The following is a 17106-nucleotide window of genomic DNA, read 5'->3' as shown; positions in this document are numbered from 1 at the left end:
ATGTTTGGAAAGTTAAAATCCCCTACCATAACTACTCTATTATTCTTACAGATAGCTGAGATCTCCTTACAAGTTTGTTTCTCAATTTCCCTCTGACGATTAGGGGGTCTATAATACAATCCCAATAAGGTGATCATCCCTTTCTTATTTCTCAGTTTCACCCAAATAACTTCCCTGAATGTATTTCTGGGAATATCCTCCCTCAGCACAGCTGCAATGCTATCCCTTATCAAAAATGCCACGCCCCCTCCTCTCTTGCCTCCCTTTCTATCCTTCCTGTAGCATTTGTATCCTGTAACATTAAGCTGCCAGTCCTGTCCATCCCTGAGCCATATTTCCATAATTGCTATGATATCCCAGTCCCATGTTCCTAACCATTGTAATAGCTAAAATGAATAATTGTGAAGGTCAGTTCTTAGATGCTAAAATAAGAGGACTTTCTGCTCAAACCCTCTTGTGCACATCTATACATCACAATGCTTCAAACATTTTGGAGTACTAATTGTATCCCTGCCTCCTTTTAGATTGCCACATGTTCTGATGACAATACTGTCCGAATATGGCGCCTTGTTCGAAAAACTGGTGTGGCAAGGTCTGATTTGGTGGGAACTGCATGCCAGAAGAAGCACTTTGAGAAAGGTGAGAAAAGAGGTGCATAAGGAATTTGAGAACACAGTTTTCTGTATGGTAGTAGCATGATTTTAACAGTTTTTATTTACTCCTTTATGAGATGTAAATGTTACTGACTACACCACCATTCATTGCTCATTCCTAACTGCCCTTGAAGGTGGCTTTGAACCGCATTTTTGAACCACTGCAATTCATGGAGTGTCGGTACACCCACAGTCCCATGGGGAGTTCTAGGATTTTGACCCAGTGTCAGTGAAAGAACAGTATTGTCCGGAAGGGATATTATTTGGAAGGAGACATGCAGGTGCTCCCATGCATCTGTTGCCCTTGTCATTGAAGATGTTGCAAGTTTGAAAGGTGCTGCTTAAGGTGTCTTGGTTAATTGTTGTTGTGCATCTTGTAGACGGTGTATCTATTGCTGTCATTGTGCATTAGCCTGGTCTAGTTTAGTTTCTGATCAATAGTAACCCCTAAGATGTTGTTCATGTATGTATACATGACCACAGAAATATAACTCATCAACCCATGGGAAACTGATTAGCAAGGTTAGATCTCACAGGATACAGGGAGAACTAACCATTTGGATACAGAATTGGCTCAAAGGTAGAAGTCAGAGGGTGGTGGTGGAGGGTTGTTTTTCAGACTGGAGGCCTGTGACCAGTGGAGTGCCACAAGGATCGGTGCTGGGCTCTCTACTTTGTCATTTACATAAATGATTTGGATGCGAGCATAAGAGGTACAGTTAGTAAGTTTGCAGATGACACCATAATTGGAGGTGTAGTGGACAGCGAAGAGGGTTACCTCAGATTACAACAGGATTTGGCCCAGCTGGGCTAATGGGCTGAGAAGTGGCAGATGGAGTTTAATTCAGATAAATGCGAGGTGCTGCATTTTGGGAAAGCAAATCTTCGCAGGACTTATACACTTCATGGTAAGGTCCTCGGGAGTGTTGCTGAACGAAGAGACCTTGGATTGCAGGTTCATAGCTCCTTGAAAGTGGAGTCGCAGGTAGGTAGGATAGTGAAGAAGGTGTTTGGTATGCTTTCCTTTATTGGTCAGAGTATGGAGTACAGGAGTTGGGTGGTCATGTTGCGGCTGTACAGGACATCGGTTAGGCCACCGTTGGAATATTGCGTGGAATTCTGGTCTCCTTCCTATCGGAAAGATGTTGTGAAACTTGAAAGGGACTAGAGGGCATAGGTTTAGGGTGAGAGGGGAAAGATATAAAAGAGACCTATGGGGCAACGTTTTCACGCAGAGGGTGGTATGTGTATGGAATGAGCTGCCAGAGGAAGTTGTGGAGGCTGGTACAATTGCAACATTGAAGAGGCATTTGGATGTGTATATGAATAGGAAGGGTTTGGAGGGATATGGGCTGGGTGCTGGCAGGTGGGACTAGATTGGGTTGGGATATCTGGTCGGCATGAACGGGTTGGCCGAAGGGACTGTTTCTGCGCTGTATATCTCTATGACTCAATAACCCTGTATGGGATAAAAGAACACTGATATTGTCTGGGCAATGGTGCTAAACGTAAGTTTTTTCAAAACTTCTAAAATAGATACTACTTGTAACACTGCAGGTTATTTAGCACATGAAAGAGAAAACTAGATTAATGCTTTCGTAGTGACCCTTTAGACTAAGTAGCACTGTTCTGAAAGTACTTAACTTGTCTTTCTCCTTCATATGCTGTCTTATTTCCTGTACTTTTCCACTTTTGTGTGTTTTTACCACAAATTATTTTTTTCTATTATTAAGTAACTTAGACACCATCATGACAATGAGGCTTTTCAGTCTCAGAGCTGCTTGTACCTTAATTCTGTTCTTGATTGCAACGTGGTTTAGATTACTATTTGCCACGGAGAGAGAAGTGTTTGACATAATCATTTGACAGAAATGAAGCATTAAATGCTGAATTTGTGAACATTCAGTTGGGACGATATATTGTAACTTGCCAAGCTAAACTGACAATATGAATATGGAAATGCATAGAGAAAGTCTTTCTAACCAATTTCAATTATGTTATGAATTGTTGTGACAGCAAAGTTGAGTTTTGCCACCAATTTGTACAAGTTGGTATCAATATTCAAAATGCTTATGGACTTAGAGGTACATAGTAGGATTTTTGTTTTGATAAAATGATAAAGTTGGCAGTAAAGTTTATTTATTAGCATATTTAAGTGACAGTTTCTATGTTAATTTTCAAATATTAAATCTTAGTAAGTTTTAAAATTTTGCTTTAACCAGATGCTGTCATTCAATCAAGACACGATACTCCTCCGAAAGCACCAGTGATAGAAGGTCCAAAGCTGCTATCACCACAGCACGCTGCATGTGCCCCAAACATCTCTGGAGGTCTGCCTCTCTCTTCCAGCACACCCACCTCTGCAGCTCAAAGGGCATTGGGCAAGAACTGTAGATCACGTCAGCTGGCTCAGACAAGTTCAACTTCTCCAAATTCAGCCTCTGGGAAAATGTCGATCACAAATTGGATTGTAAAGAGCCTCAGCACTCCCACCTCTCCCCCTGACGTCCCTGATACTTCACCCAGGGGTGTGTTGGTTCCAGTTGAACAAAGTCAATCAAAAGTCACCACTATAAATAACCAGGTTCGACAGAAGAAAGTTAAAAGGAGATTGGACACAAGTGATGCGTCAGTAATGAACAATGGGAAGAATGAAGACAACAGTGTTGTCACAGGAATGAGCCCTGTTTCTAAAAGATGCAAAGCAAGCATCTTTTGCTCAAAGGAGCACAGTAGGAAAAACCCATTGAATAAGTGCACAGAAGATACAGAGATGAAAAGCTTTGAATGTAACACTGTAGAAAACGTAAGTTTGGCAAGCTGTTTCCCCAGTCCAGCTACTTCGTCTGTCTGCAAGTTTCAGTGCAGCCAGAAACCTGAGATGCTCGACAAAGAAAACAGTTCTCCTCAAAAGTCAAACTGGCTTACAGACCTGGGAGACAAACAGAAAACTGAAATGAACATTAGGATGGGGAGATCATCCAACACTCCTACATCCTCACAGAGTCCACCGCTAAAAAAACCGGAAGATCGGACTACAACAGGCTCACCGGTAAGTTATTTACTGCAGTGCTCTGTACTGGATTCTAAAGTCATAGAGTCATGCAACACAAAAGAGGTTCTTGACCTATATAATCTGCACCAACATTCTGTCCACTGATCCCACTTTCTTGCACCTGGCCCATTTCTGTGAATGTTACGATGTTTCAAGTACTCATACTTAAAGGTTGTGAGGTTTCCTGCCTCAACTACCCTCCCAGGCAGTTCATTTCAGATTCCCACCACATTGTGGGTTAACAAAAAAAATTTCCTCAAATCCCCTCCAAACCCCTGCCTTTTACCTGAAAACCATGCCTTATTATTTACCTTGCAACTAATGGGAAGAGCCACTTTCTATTCACCCTGTCCATGCTCTTCATAATCTTATACATCTCAATCTGGTGCCCCCTCAGCCTTCTCCGCTCTAAAGAAAACAACCTATGCCTCAGCAATCTCTCTTCTTATCTAACTTGCTCCATCCCAGACAACATCCTGGTGAATCACATCCTCCCTGTAATGAGAAGACCAGAACTGTACACAGGTTAGGCCATTGCTGGAGTACTCTCTGTGGCAATGGCACAGAATGTACTCTGGGTGGGGCAGCTACCCAACAATGTGGAAAATTGCCCAGGTCTATCCTGTGCACAAAAAGCAGGACAACTCCAATGTGGTCAACTGTTACCCAATTAGTCTACTCTTCATCATCAGTAAAGTGATGGAAGGTGTCATCAACAGTGCTATCACGCAGCACCTTCTCAATGACACAGTGGCTACTAGAGCAGGTCAGAGGCTAGGAATACAGTAGTGAGTAACTCACCTCCTGACTCCCCAGCGTTTGTCCATTTATGATAAGGGACATGTCAGGATTGTGATGGAATGCTCCTCACTTGTTTGGATGAATGCAACTCTAACAACTCTCTAAGGAAGCTTGAAACTATCCAGGACAAAGCAGCTTGCTTGACTGGCACCATAAGCATCCACTTCTTCCACCACTGATGCTCAGTAGCAGCAATGTGCACTATTTATAGGATGCACTGCAGAAGTTCATCAAGCAGCCTTCAGCAGCACCTTCCAAACCCACGACCACTTCCATCTAAAAGGAAAAGGGTAGCACCACTGCATGTTCCCCTCCAAGCTGCTTTTCATCCTGACTTTAAAATACATCACTGTTCTTTCAATATCACTTAGTCAAAATCCTGGAATTCCTTCCCCAGCGGCATTGTGGATCTACCGACAGCACTGGTTGAAGAAGGCAACTTAACATCACCTTCTCAAGGTAACTAGAGATGTGCAATAAATGCTGGCCCAGCCAGCGATTCCATGTCACATGAGTCAATTTCAAAACACTTCAGCATGTTCGAGTTTCAGGCTTCCAATACTCCCATTAGGTTTTTAGCTTTGGTCAACTTTCAAAAATTACTGTTGTTTTTGTTTGAAATTGCTCTTCATTGTCCAGTTTGCTACTTGAAACTCTTAATATCATAATCCTGCATGGGGGTTTCTTCCTTTTATTTATTCATAATTCACTGCTACTAATGATACCCTTTTCCAAATGCTGTCTGCACATTTAAGAATCCAAATTAATAGCACCTTAGAGGGGTTTAAAAAAAACTTGCCAGTCACTCAGAATTAGCTCGAGCTTCTTTCACGATTGCATTTCCTCTTCCTCGGAAATATTAAGAGTAAAGAATTCTGGAATGCATTATTCCGATATGTCTTTCATGTAGTTCACCATGTGTATGCGCAGCCTTTTTCTCCTTTATATTTTTAATTAAATCACAAGCACAAAGGAAGCAGAGTTCCTTAGGGCAATTACTTTTTTTTATTTATTTATGTAATATGGGTGTCACTGGCAAGAGTGATATTTATTGCCCATTTCTAATTGACTTTGAAAAGATGGTTGTGAGCCACCTCCCAGTGGATATACTCAGTGTTGGGGAGGGTGTTCCCAGGTTTTGACTAAATTTAAGAAATACTGATCTGTTTCTAAGTCAGACTTTATGAACCTTGGAAGGAAGCTTGCAGGTGATGGTGCTTCCTTGTTCTTCTGGCGGTCGCGGTTATGGAATTGGGGGGAGCTTTGATGAACTGCATTTGCAGCTTGTAGATGGTTCATGCTGCTGCCATCATGTAGTGGTGGAAGAAACAAATTATTAGGCAAAACCAATGTGAGAACTTTCATAAAGAGCGTGGTTACAGTCTGGATTGCAACACCTGAGTGTTTGGAGAAGACTGGTTCAACTGAAGCTTTCAAAAGGAAAGTAGACTGTTCCCTTACAAATGATAACATTCAAGCTGCAGGGAGAAGGTGAGAGGACAGAATTAAATGAATCACTCCTCCAGAATGCTGGTGCAGGTGTGCTGGGCTGTACAGCCTTCTGCACTGCAATAATTCTGTGATTAAGTGGATGGGATGCAAATTAAGTTTTGCCCTAAATTATGTTCAGCTTCTTGAGTGTGGTTGCAGCTTCATTCATCCAGGCAAGTGGAGAGCGTTGTATCACACTCATAACTTGTGCCTTTCAAATGGTGCAAACGAGTCAGGTTATTCAATGCAGAATTGCCAGCCACTAACCTGCTCTTGTAGTCACTATTAATATGGCTGGTACAGTTCTGTTCTTTAATAACCTCCAGGATGTTGATTGTGCCATTCCCTTGTTCTTTAATGGCAAATCACTTCTGTCTGCCCAAACCACACTGTTGCTTCTGCATCTGCATCTGAATATAAACTGCTGAAACCCTTATGTGCTTTGTCCCAGTCAAATCAATTTGCTGATATTGTTGATATGCTCCATTTTAACTGATGACTTCAAAGCAAGACACATGGTGATTAATTTCCCTTCCATGTACAAACTCTTACCCCATGAAATTGCACTGCTGTTTGGCAAAGTTTGTAACAATAAACTTTTTTTTTATTCAATAGACTCAAGCTTCAACACGCAAGATCTCTTCATATTTTCAACAGAAGCCATCTGACTGACCACGTTGTACTGCTGAGAATGGACAATTTATTGACTTCAATTCGTGCTGCATTATGACCTTGCAGTATTCTTGATAGAACACTTGTCTTCATTGTGCAGCTTAGCCTGTCTATGCCATCTGTGATGGTGTAGTTTTTTTCAATTAGTTTGTCAGTAAAACTGGGTTAGTACTCCTAATTTTTAACCATTTGCTTCCAATTTTCATTTTCTTCCCCAATAAAAAAAATCCTCCACCGAGCTAGGTAAGAAATCATCTTCTGATAACCAAATAGCTACTAACATTAAAGCACCATACTAGAGATGCAAAGCCTTGTGCCTTGTTCCTGTACAGATCGATGCCAATGGATTTTTGTAGGTATACAATTGTATTAAAAGCAATGCTAATTTCAGTATTGTGAAATAAGCAATCACAGGGAAAAAAAAGGACGATGGGCAAAATCAAAATTCCTGTAATTAGCTAGTCAATGGTTGAGTGCTGAAATAATCTGGTAACTTGTTTTGCTTTTACAAGTGTTTATAAAATAAATTCCATTTAAATTTTATTTTTAAATGGCATTTTCCAATATAACTTTACCCTTGCTTTTACTGCATTAAAATTATGTATATAAACTGATTTGTCTTACTTCTTCAAAACTTTATGTATTTTAACATATTTGCTGTTCCATGTTCTAATTCAAATTTTCTGAAATGGAAACCTGGCTAATCACAAGTTGGAACTAACTTATTTGCATAATATACAGATTTTACCGTCCTGCTGGTGACTGTTTGTTTGTTTATTGTTACACAAATCTGTAGGGAGGCTTAGTTACAAGGAATGTATAATAACTGCATCAGGACTGTGTAATCAAATCATGTAACAACGATAGTGGGGAGGCATTTTGATAATACTAAGTCAAAGCAGTCACTTTAACAGTATTACATTTGAACAGTATGAGCTCCCTGCCCTTCCCCATGTCTCTTGTGTTTCTGATTTTAATGTATGCCAAATTGACCCTGAATTGATGAGATTTTGTCATGGCTGGTGCACAATCACCTTTCATTGTTACCTGTGTTTGATAACTTTGCTGGATGAATTTTGTTCCTAGCTATGCTGTGTCAAGATAACCTTACAAATGCTGTGGAGTGTTTTAACTCAAGCTTGTCTGTAGTAGTTTTACTAAGTCATCTCTGATCAAAATATCGAACAATTGTCTGATAAAAGATGATTAAATAATTATTTTAAATTTAAAATTTAAGTTGCAGCATGCATTGATCCTCTCAATGACTGACATGGTTTTACAGGTAATTGCTTTCTTCCACAAGACCATATTTCGACACTATGTTTCTCTTTTTTTTTTGCTGCAGAACTGAATTAATCCTGGCATCACCTTTCATAGAAAGTCGTTCCTTTCAAATCGATATCCAGTTTGTTCAAGAACATAGCAGACTATCATGCAAGACAGCCTGATTTTATGATAGTAGTCATAGTTAGTTCATTCTTTGCAAGCATCTGGGGCTGTCTTTATTTCAAGTTGGCTGTATTAGATTTGTGTGACAAGTGCCTTTCCTTGTGGCCAACTAGCAGAAATATAATTGAGCATATTTCAGTATGTTTAAAGTAACACTTGTGGTTTAGTCTGATGTTGAGAATTACTGTGTATACGCACACTTGCAGTTGTCTAAGAAGTATGAGAGGCAGAGATAGGGTGGAAATTTTAAATACTCCAGGGCTTCGGTTTAAGGTGAGAGGGAGAAAGAAAATATGTGAGGCAGGTTTTTATTTATGTCTTCCAGGTTATTCTGTTTTAAATATTCTGTGCCATGATTGCAATTCTCTGAATCATGTGTCAAATTAGGAAGAAAATATAATCAAGAGGGACATCAGGAGGGCAAAAGGGGCCATGAGATAACTTTTGCAAATAGGGTTAAAGAGAATCCAGAGAGATTCTGCAAACACATTACTGGCAAAAGAGTAACTAGGGAGAGAGTACTGCATTGGAACAGCAGGAGATCAGTCAGACACCAAACAAATTATTTATGTCCATATTTACTGTAGATAAAGATATGGAAGCGAGAGAACTTGGAGAAATAAATAGCAATCTCTTGAAAAGCATCCCAATATCTTAAAAGTATCCATATTACAGAAGAGGTTGTGCTGAACATCTTAAAATGCATAAAGGTGGATAAATCCCTCAGACTCGATCAGGTGTATCCTAGAATTTTGTGGGAAGCGAGGGAAGTGATTGCTGGACACCTTGCTGAGATGTTTGTATCATCGATAGCTATGAGTGAGGTGCTGGAAGACTGATTGTGGTGTCATTATTTAAGAAAGATGATAAGGAAAAGCCAGGGAACTATACGCCGGTGAGCCTGAGATCCGTGGTGAATAGGTTGTTGGAGGGGATTCTGAGGGATAAGCTTTACGTATATTTGGAAAGGCAAGGACTGATTAGGGATAGTCAACATGGTTTTGTGCATAGGAAGTTGTGTCTCTGAACTCAATAGAGTTTTTTGAAGAGATAACAAAGAAGATTCGTGAAAGTAGAGCACTGAACATTTGCCTATATTGACTTCAGTAAGGCATTCGAGAAGGCTCAAGGTGGTAGACTCATTAGCAAGGTTGGATAAAGAATGGAACTGGAAAAACCATAGCAGGTCAAGCAGCATCAGAGGAGAAGGGGAATTGACGTTTCAGATGAGAACCTTTCATCAGGAGCTTCATCAGCAAGGTTAGATCACCTGCAACCTAGGGATTTGGATTTAAAATTAGTAAAGGTGGGATTTTTTTTGGACTGTGACCAGCGGTGTGCCATGAAGATCACTAGGTCCACTACTTGTTGTCATTTTTATAAATGCTTTGGATGTGAATCTAAGAGGAATCGTTAGTCAGTTTGCAGATTACACCAAAATTGGTCATGCAGTGGACAGTGAAGAAGGTTATGTCAGGTACAATGGAACCTTGATCAGATGAACTGATGTGCCAAGGAATGGCAGTTGGATTTTAATTTAGTTTAAAGGTCGGGTGTTGCATTTTGGTGAGGCAAACCAGGGTAGGACTTAAAACAGTTAATGATAAGGCCCTGGGAAGTGTTGCTGAACAAAGAGACTTTAGGATGCAGGTACATAATTCCTTGAAAGTGGATTCGCAGTTAGGGTAGTGAAAAGGCAATTGACACACTTGCCTTCATTGATTAGTGCATTGAGTATAGGATTTGGGATGCCATGTTGTAGCTACACAGGATATGTGAGACCACTTTTAGAGTACTGCGTACAAATCTGATCACCTTTCTATTTGGAAGGGCGTTGTTATACTTGAGGTGTTATTAAAAAAAGATTTACAAGGATGTTGCTGGGATTGGATGGTTTGAGCAATAGGGAGAGTGAATAGGCTTGGGCTCTGTTTACTGGAGAGTCTGAGGCTGAGGGGTGACCTCAAATCATGAGTGGTGTGGATAGGGTGAATACCTAAGGTCTTTTTCCTAGAATGGCGCAGAATGAGAGCGCTTTAGTTTGGGGTGAGAGGGGGAAGATTTAAAAAGGATTTGAGGGTCAAGTTTTTCATACAGGGTGGTGTGTATATCGAATCAATTGCCAGAGGAAGTGGTGGAGGCAGGTACAAAGAAAAATTTAAAAGACATTTGAATCGATGCATGAATAGGAAGGGTTCAGAAAGATTGTAGGCCAAATAGGATCAGGTCAGATTGGGATCTGTGGTTGGAGTGGATGAGTTGAACCGAAGGGTCTGTTTTTGTGCTGTATGTCTTTGTGTGCAGATTAGGGGGATAGGCCATGGGAAATGCAGGGTTACAGGGTGGAGGAGGGGAGGGGAGATGAGTCTGGGTGGGATGCACTTCGGATGGTTGGTGTGGACTTGATGGGCTGAATGGCCTACTTTTGTACGAAGGACTCTATGATTTCAAGGTTAACTCTGTTTTTCTCTCCGTAGATGCTCTCAGACTTGCTTTCTTCAGCGCAGCCTATTATATTTCAGATCTTCAGTATTGGCAGAATTATGCTTTTTGTTAAAATGTACTTGTTCTGCAAGAATTGAATTTTTCTATGATGTAGACCAACATTTCTTTCTCACTCATTAATAGAAAAGACAGGCTTTCTGGCCTGAAATTGGTGAGTGGAGAGACCTGCAAATTAGGATTCTGTGCCTTTGGCCTTCCACCTCCATTCCATGATTTTACAGGCAGCTCTTAGGTTGACTAATTGAGGCCTTGGTGTGTAATTAATTCCCAATAAAGTGATTCATGCTGCTGCCGCATGCTGTATATAATAGAAACAGGAGAAGTTTTGCTCAAAGTATGGTCTGATGCATTTAGTACACTGGATGCTATTCAGTAAAAGGGTGAGAGGAAGGTAGTGGGGTGGTTGCCTTTTACTGTGGGTCCGAGTGCCTATCAAAGGCAAGTCCCCTCAGTTTTGCTCCTGTTGTGTTTTATGTGCCAACCCCCATCTTTCTCACTGAGTCTTGCTAACCTGCACCTAGTGACATTCAGGAAATGACTGGCTTCGAGGGCATTGACCGTTCTTCCTCCTGCAATCCAGCCGTGCCATTAGATACAGGCATGATGTAGAATTGCTGGTTTCCAATTGGCTGGGAACCCTGACATGGGACTTCCTCGTGGAAACAACAATATATCCTGCCTCATAATAATAAAAGGGGATAGCCTGCAAAATTAAACTGAGCCAAATCGAACAAAGAGAAGTGGTCTATCCTCAAAATTTACATTAGTGTGCAAAAAGTCTGCCCTCAGCAGATAATCCATAAACCTTGTTCTGAAACTTCCAAACTAAAATCCTTACGCTGAGGTAACTTATTCCTAACAGTTCTAAATGATCTCCTTTCATTACAAGAAAGTTTCACACATCTAACTTCTACCAGGGATTGAACTGAAAGACCAAGGCCTTCCAAGTTATGTAATTTTCCCCTAAAATCTAAAAAAAGATTTTTTTTTAATCAAAAGGTGAGCTAAGACACTTCCATGTTTATTCTGTAAGCTCATAAAACTGTCTCATGCAAACAAATTACTATTATGCCAGGATATTTTTCTCGCTTACTGGTTTTGTAAAAAAAATTACTTCAGAAAGTTGATCAAGTCAATCAATAAACCTATTCACAGACATAAAATCCATATGCAACTGGTTCAAAATTGAAACTATATAAATCTCTCGCCTTACACCACACTATAAAAGGGTTAATGTGAGGTGATGGTGGGTTTAGGGTGACAACTGATGTTTGGTTAAGCAACATAACCATGAAGGAATGGGGGTAATGTGGAATCATGTTGGGTGGGGAAGGTCTGATTTGGGAGGGTGAGATTTCATTCTTCGGAGTGTAAGGAATCAGAGGAGGTACTGTTGTGGTTAGGTGTGATAAGTTGTGGGGATCAACTTAAGTAGACTAGGTTACAGGTTTGGAAAGCATTGGAGGAGCCTTGGGTTAGAATACAAATCTTTTGGCAGCTTTATCTTGAACTCTGTAATTCGGAAACAGATCTACTAGTTTCCCAATGTATCTTAATTGTTGAAGTAACATATTCACAGCTACTGGCAGAATGTTCTATTATAGTCATACAGCATGGAAACAAACCCTTAGGTCCAATTCATTCATTAGTCTCATTTCCCAGTGTTTGGTCCATATCCCTTGAAAGCTTTCCTATTCATGTACCTATCCAAATGTCTTTTAAATGTTGTAACTACGCCTGGATCTGCATCTACCACTTCCTCTGGCAGTTCATTCTATATGCAAACCACTCTCAGTGGATAAAGTTGTCCCTTTTAAATCTTTCTCCTCTTACCTTAAAATCCTCCCCCTAGTTTTGAACTCAACCAGCTGGAGAAAAGATCTTTGCTATTCGCCTTTTCTATGCCCCTCATGATTTTATAAACCTCTATAAGGTCACCCTTCAACCTCCTACACTCCAGTGAAAAGGTCCCACCCTGTTCTTATAACTCAAACCCTCCAGTCTCAGCAACATCCTAGTAAATGTTTTCTGAACCCTCTCCAATTTAATAATATCCTTCCTGTAACAGTGCAATCCGTACTCAACACAATACTCCAAAAGTGGCCTTCCTATACAATCTCAACATGATGTCTTAACTCCTATACTCAATCGTCTGAGCAATGAAGGCAAGTGAGCGAAATGCCTTCTTAACCACCCTGTCTACCTATGTTTCAACTTTCAAAGAACTATGTACCTGAACCCCTAGGTCCCTCTGTTGTACAAGACTTCCCAGTATAAGTCCTGCCTTTGTTTGTTTTAGCAAAATGCAATACCTCACGTTTATCCAACTTAAACTTCATCTACCACTCCTTAGCCCATTGATCTGATCAAGAACTCTTTGTAGTCTTAGATAAGCTTCTTCACTATCGATTATACCACCAATTTTGGTGTCAACTGCAAACTTGCTAAATATGCCTCCTAAATTCTCATCCAAATCGTTTAAATAAGTGACAAACAAGAGCGGAGCCAGCACTGATCCATGTGGAACACGGCTGGTCACAAACTTAGTCTGAAAAACAACCCTCCACCAACAATCTCTGTTTCCTACCGTCAAGCCAATTTTGTATGTGATTGGCAAGCTGTCCCTGAATCCCCTGTATGTAACTTTACTATTAGTCTACCATAGGGAAGCTTGTCAAAGGCTTATTCTAATGTCCATGTAGACAACGTCCACCACTCTGCCCTCATCAGTCTTTGTGGTTCCATCCTCAAAAAACGCAATCAAGTTTGAGAAATACTATTTCCCACACCCACAGCCATGCTGACTATCCCTATTCAGTCCTTTCCTCTCCAAATGCATATAAATCCTATCTCTCAGAATCCCTTCCAATAACTTAACCCATCACTAATGTAAAACTCACAGGCCTATAGTTCTTTAGCTTTTCTTAAATAAAGGCAAAACATTAGCCACCCTTCCATCCTCCAGCACCTCACCCGTGGCTGTAGCTGATATGTCTGCTGGAGGCCTTGCAATTTCTTCCCTAACTTCCCACAATGTCTTTTTGGTGGAAAAAGTTAAAAATCACACAACACCAGGTTATAGTCCAACAGGTTTAATTGGAAGCACACTAGCTTTCGGAGCGACGTTCCTTCATCAGGTGATAGTGGAGGGCTCGATCTATCACCTGATGAAGGAGCGTCGCTCCGAAAGCTAGTGTGCTTCCAATTAAACCAGTTGGACTATAACCTGGTGTTGTGTGATTTTTAACTTTGTACACCCCAGTCCAACACCGGCACCTCCAAATCATGACTTTTTGGTGGAAAGTTTTCAAACAAAGAATCTGCCTTTCCTAACCACTGATTCTCCCAAACCAACTAACTAAACAGTTCCTCAACAGTTAAATATTTATATATCTTCTATTGTGCACAAAACACAGAAGGCTAGTACACAGGAGGAGCAGGTAATTCGGAAGGTTAATGGAATGTTGGCCTTATTTCAAAGGAGTTGAAGTACAAGAGTAGGGATGTCTTACTGTAATTGTACAAGGTGCTCGTCAGTCTGCATCTGGACTACTGTGAGCAGTTTTGGTTCCTTTATTTACGGAGGGATATCAATTCATCGCAGGCAGTTTAGGGAAGGATCACTAACCTGATACCCAGAATGGAGGGATTGCCTTATGAGCAAAGGTTAAACAACTTGGGAATCTACTTATTGGAATTTAGAAGAATGCATAGAAAGCTCTTAAGGATCTTGGCAGGGTAAATGCTGAGAGGATGTTCCCCCCATGGGAGACATAATCTCAAAATTAAGGGATGCTGAGATAAGGAATTTCTTCCCTCAGAGGGTTGAGGGTCTTTGGAACTTCTTGCCACAGAGAACTATGGGGGCAGAGTCCTTGTATATATTCAAGGCTCAGATACATTCCTGATCATTACAGAAATGGAGGATAGTGGGACAAGGACAAGATGGTGTACATAAGAAATATTTGATCAGCCATGATCCCATTGAATAGCAGGCCAGGCTTGAGTGGCTGAACTGCCTACTTCTATTCCTATTTCTTATCATTTTGTTCACTATATTTTAAGATAATTTCTTTTCCCCAGCACTCCTGATTACACTGGATCCAAATGATCTTTAATACTCAATGCCCCTTATGTCTCTTTTATACGTTTCCTTCACATCCTAACCTATGCCCTCTAGTTTCGTACTCCCCCACCCCAGGGAAAATACCTTGTATATTTACCCTATCCATGCCCCTTATGATTTTATAAACCTCTGTAAGGTCACCCCTCAGCTACCGACGCTGTAGGGGAAAACAGCCCCAGGCTATTCAACCTCTCCCAATAGCTCAAATCCAACAACCCTAGAAACATCCTTGTGAACGTTTTCTGAACCCTTTCAAGTTTCATGACATCCTTCTGATAGGAAAGAGACCGTATTGCACACAATATTCCAAAGTGGCCTAATCAATGTCCTGTACAGCCGCAACATGACCTCTCAACTCCTGTACTCAATGCTCTGACCAATAAAAGAAAGCATACCAAACGCCGCCTTCACTATCCTATCTACCTGTGACTCCAATTTCAATGAACAATGAACCTGCTCTCCAAGATCTCTTTGTTCAGCAATACTCCCTCGGACGTCACCATTGAGTGTATAAGTCCTGCTAAGATTTGCTTTCCAAAAAGTTAGCACCTCGCATCTATCTAAATTAAACTCCATCTGCCACTCCTCAGCCCATTAGCTCATCTGATCAAGATCCCATTATAATCCGAGGTAACCCTCTTCACTGTCCACTACACCTCCAATTTTGATGTCATCTGCAAACTTACTAACAATACCTCTTAAGTTCATATTTCCAATCATTAATATAAATGACGAGAAGTAGTGGACCCAGCACTGATCCTTGTGGCACTCCACTGGTCACAGGCCTCCAGTCTGAAAAACAACCCTCCACCACCACCCTCTGTCTTCTACCTTCGAGCCAGTTCTATATTCAAATGGCCAGTTCTCCCTGTATTCCATGAGATCTAACCTTGCTAACCAGTGTCTCATGGGGAACCTTGTTGAACGCCTTTTTGAAGTCCACATAGATCGCATCTACTGCTCTGCCCTCATCAAGTCTCTTTGTCAATTCTTCAAAAAACTCAAGTTTCTGAGACATGATTTCCCACGCACAAAGCCATGTTGCCTTTCCAAATACATGTACATTCTGTACCTCAGGATTCTCTCCAACAACTTGCCCACCGCCAACGTCAGGATCACTGATCTATAGTTCCCTGGCTTGTCCTTACCACCTTTCTTAAATAGGGGCACCATGTTTGCCAACCTCCAGTCTTCCAGCACTTCACCTGTGATTATTGATGATAGAAAAATCTCAATGAGGCCCAGAAATCATTTCCCTAGCTTTCGACAGAGTACATGAGTACACCTGATCAGGTCCTGGGGATTTATCCACTTTTATGCGTTTCAAGACATCCAGCACTTCCTCCTCTGTAATCTGGACATTTTGCAAGATGTCACCATCTATTTCCCTACATTCTATATCTTTCATGTCCCTTTCCACAGTAAACACTGATGCAAAATACTCATTTAGTATTTCCCCCATCTCCTGCAGCTCCACACAAAGGCCACCTTGCTAATCTTTGAGGGGCCCTATTCTCTCCCTAGTTACTACTACCTTTATACTCTTCTAAGGATTCACTTGAGCTATCCTGTCTATACCTGACATATGCTTCCTTTCCTTAACCAAACCCTCAGTTTCTTTAGTCATCAACCATTATCTATACCTACCAGCCTTTCCTTTCACCACAACAGGAATATACTGTCTCTGCACTTCGTTATCTCATTTCTGAAGGCTTCCCATTTTCCAGCTGTCCCTTTTACCTTTGAACATTCACCCACAATCAGCTTTTAAAAGTTCTTGCCTAATACTGTCAAAATTGGCCTTTCTCCAATTTAGAACTACAACTTTTAGATCTGGTCTATACTTTTCCATCACTATTTTAAAACTAATAGAATTATGGTCACTGGCCCCAAAGTGCTCCCCCACTGACACCTCAGTCCCCCGCCCTGCCTTATTTCCCAAGAGCTTTGCACCTTCTCTACTAGATAAATCCAGATACTGAATCAAAACATTTTCTTGAACATGCTTCACAAATTACCCTCTATCAAATTAATATTTTACATCACTCAGACTATGTACAGTGCAATTTAAGTTTTATTAATTTTACTAAAATGCAAAAGCCTGACCATGATTTTGAACTTCTCTATCAAATATCCTGTCATTAAGTTCTCCTTGCAGAACCCCAGTCCCCAAATTGATCCTTTTACTCCCCTTTTGCTCTCTATATATCCACATATCATGCTGAAGTTCTTTTTAGCATCATCTGCCAGTTTCTTTTCATACTCTCACTTTACATTCATTTCTAGGTTCACATTCTTCAGGCAATTTCTACCTTCAACCTGGTTTCACTTGTATTATCAATAAAATTAGTATC

General features: G+C 40.7%; 1 protein-coding gene across 1 annotated transcript in view; it reads left to right on the top strand.

Annotated features, from left to right (window-relative positions):
- Positions 1 to 7852, top strand: part of dtl (denticleless E3 ubiquitin protein ligase homolog (Drosophila)) — a 25547-nt gene extending 17695 nt beyond the window's left edge. The window contains exons 13-15 of the mRNA XM_043695876.1: positions 525 to 639; positions 2876 to 3705; positions 6616 to 7852. Of these exons, the coding sequence (XP_043551811.1) occupies positions 525 to 639; positions 2876 to 3705; positions 6616 to 6672 (1002 nt within the window). The 3' untranslated portion in view covers positions 6673 to 7852. The remainder of the gene's footprint in view (positions 1 to 524; positions 640 to 2875; positions 3706 to 6615) is intronic.
- Positions 7853 to 17106: the final 9254 nt, after the last annotated feature.

The sequence above is a fragment of the Chiloscyllium plagiosum genome, chromosome 9, assembly GCF_004010195.1.
Source record: "Chiloscyllium plagiosum isolate BGI_BamShark_2017 chromosome 9, ASM401019v2, whole genome shotgun sequence".
NCBI classification, from domain to species: Eukaryota; Metazoa; Chordata; class Chondrichthyes; order Orectolobiformes; family Hemiscylliidae; genus Chiloscyllium; species Chiloscyllium plagiosum.
The sequence above is the reverse complement of the archived record's forward strand: the minus strand, read 5'-3'. Positions and strand labels throughout refer to the sequence as shown.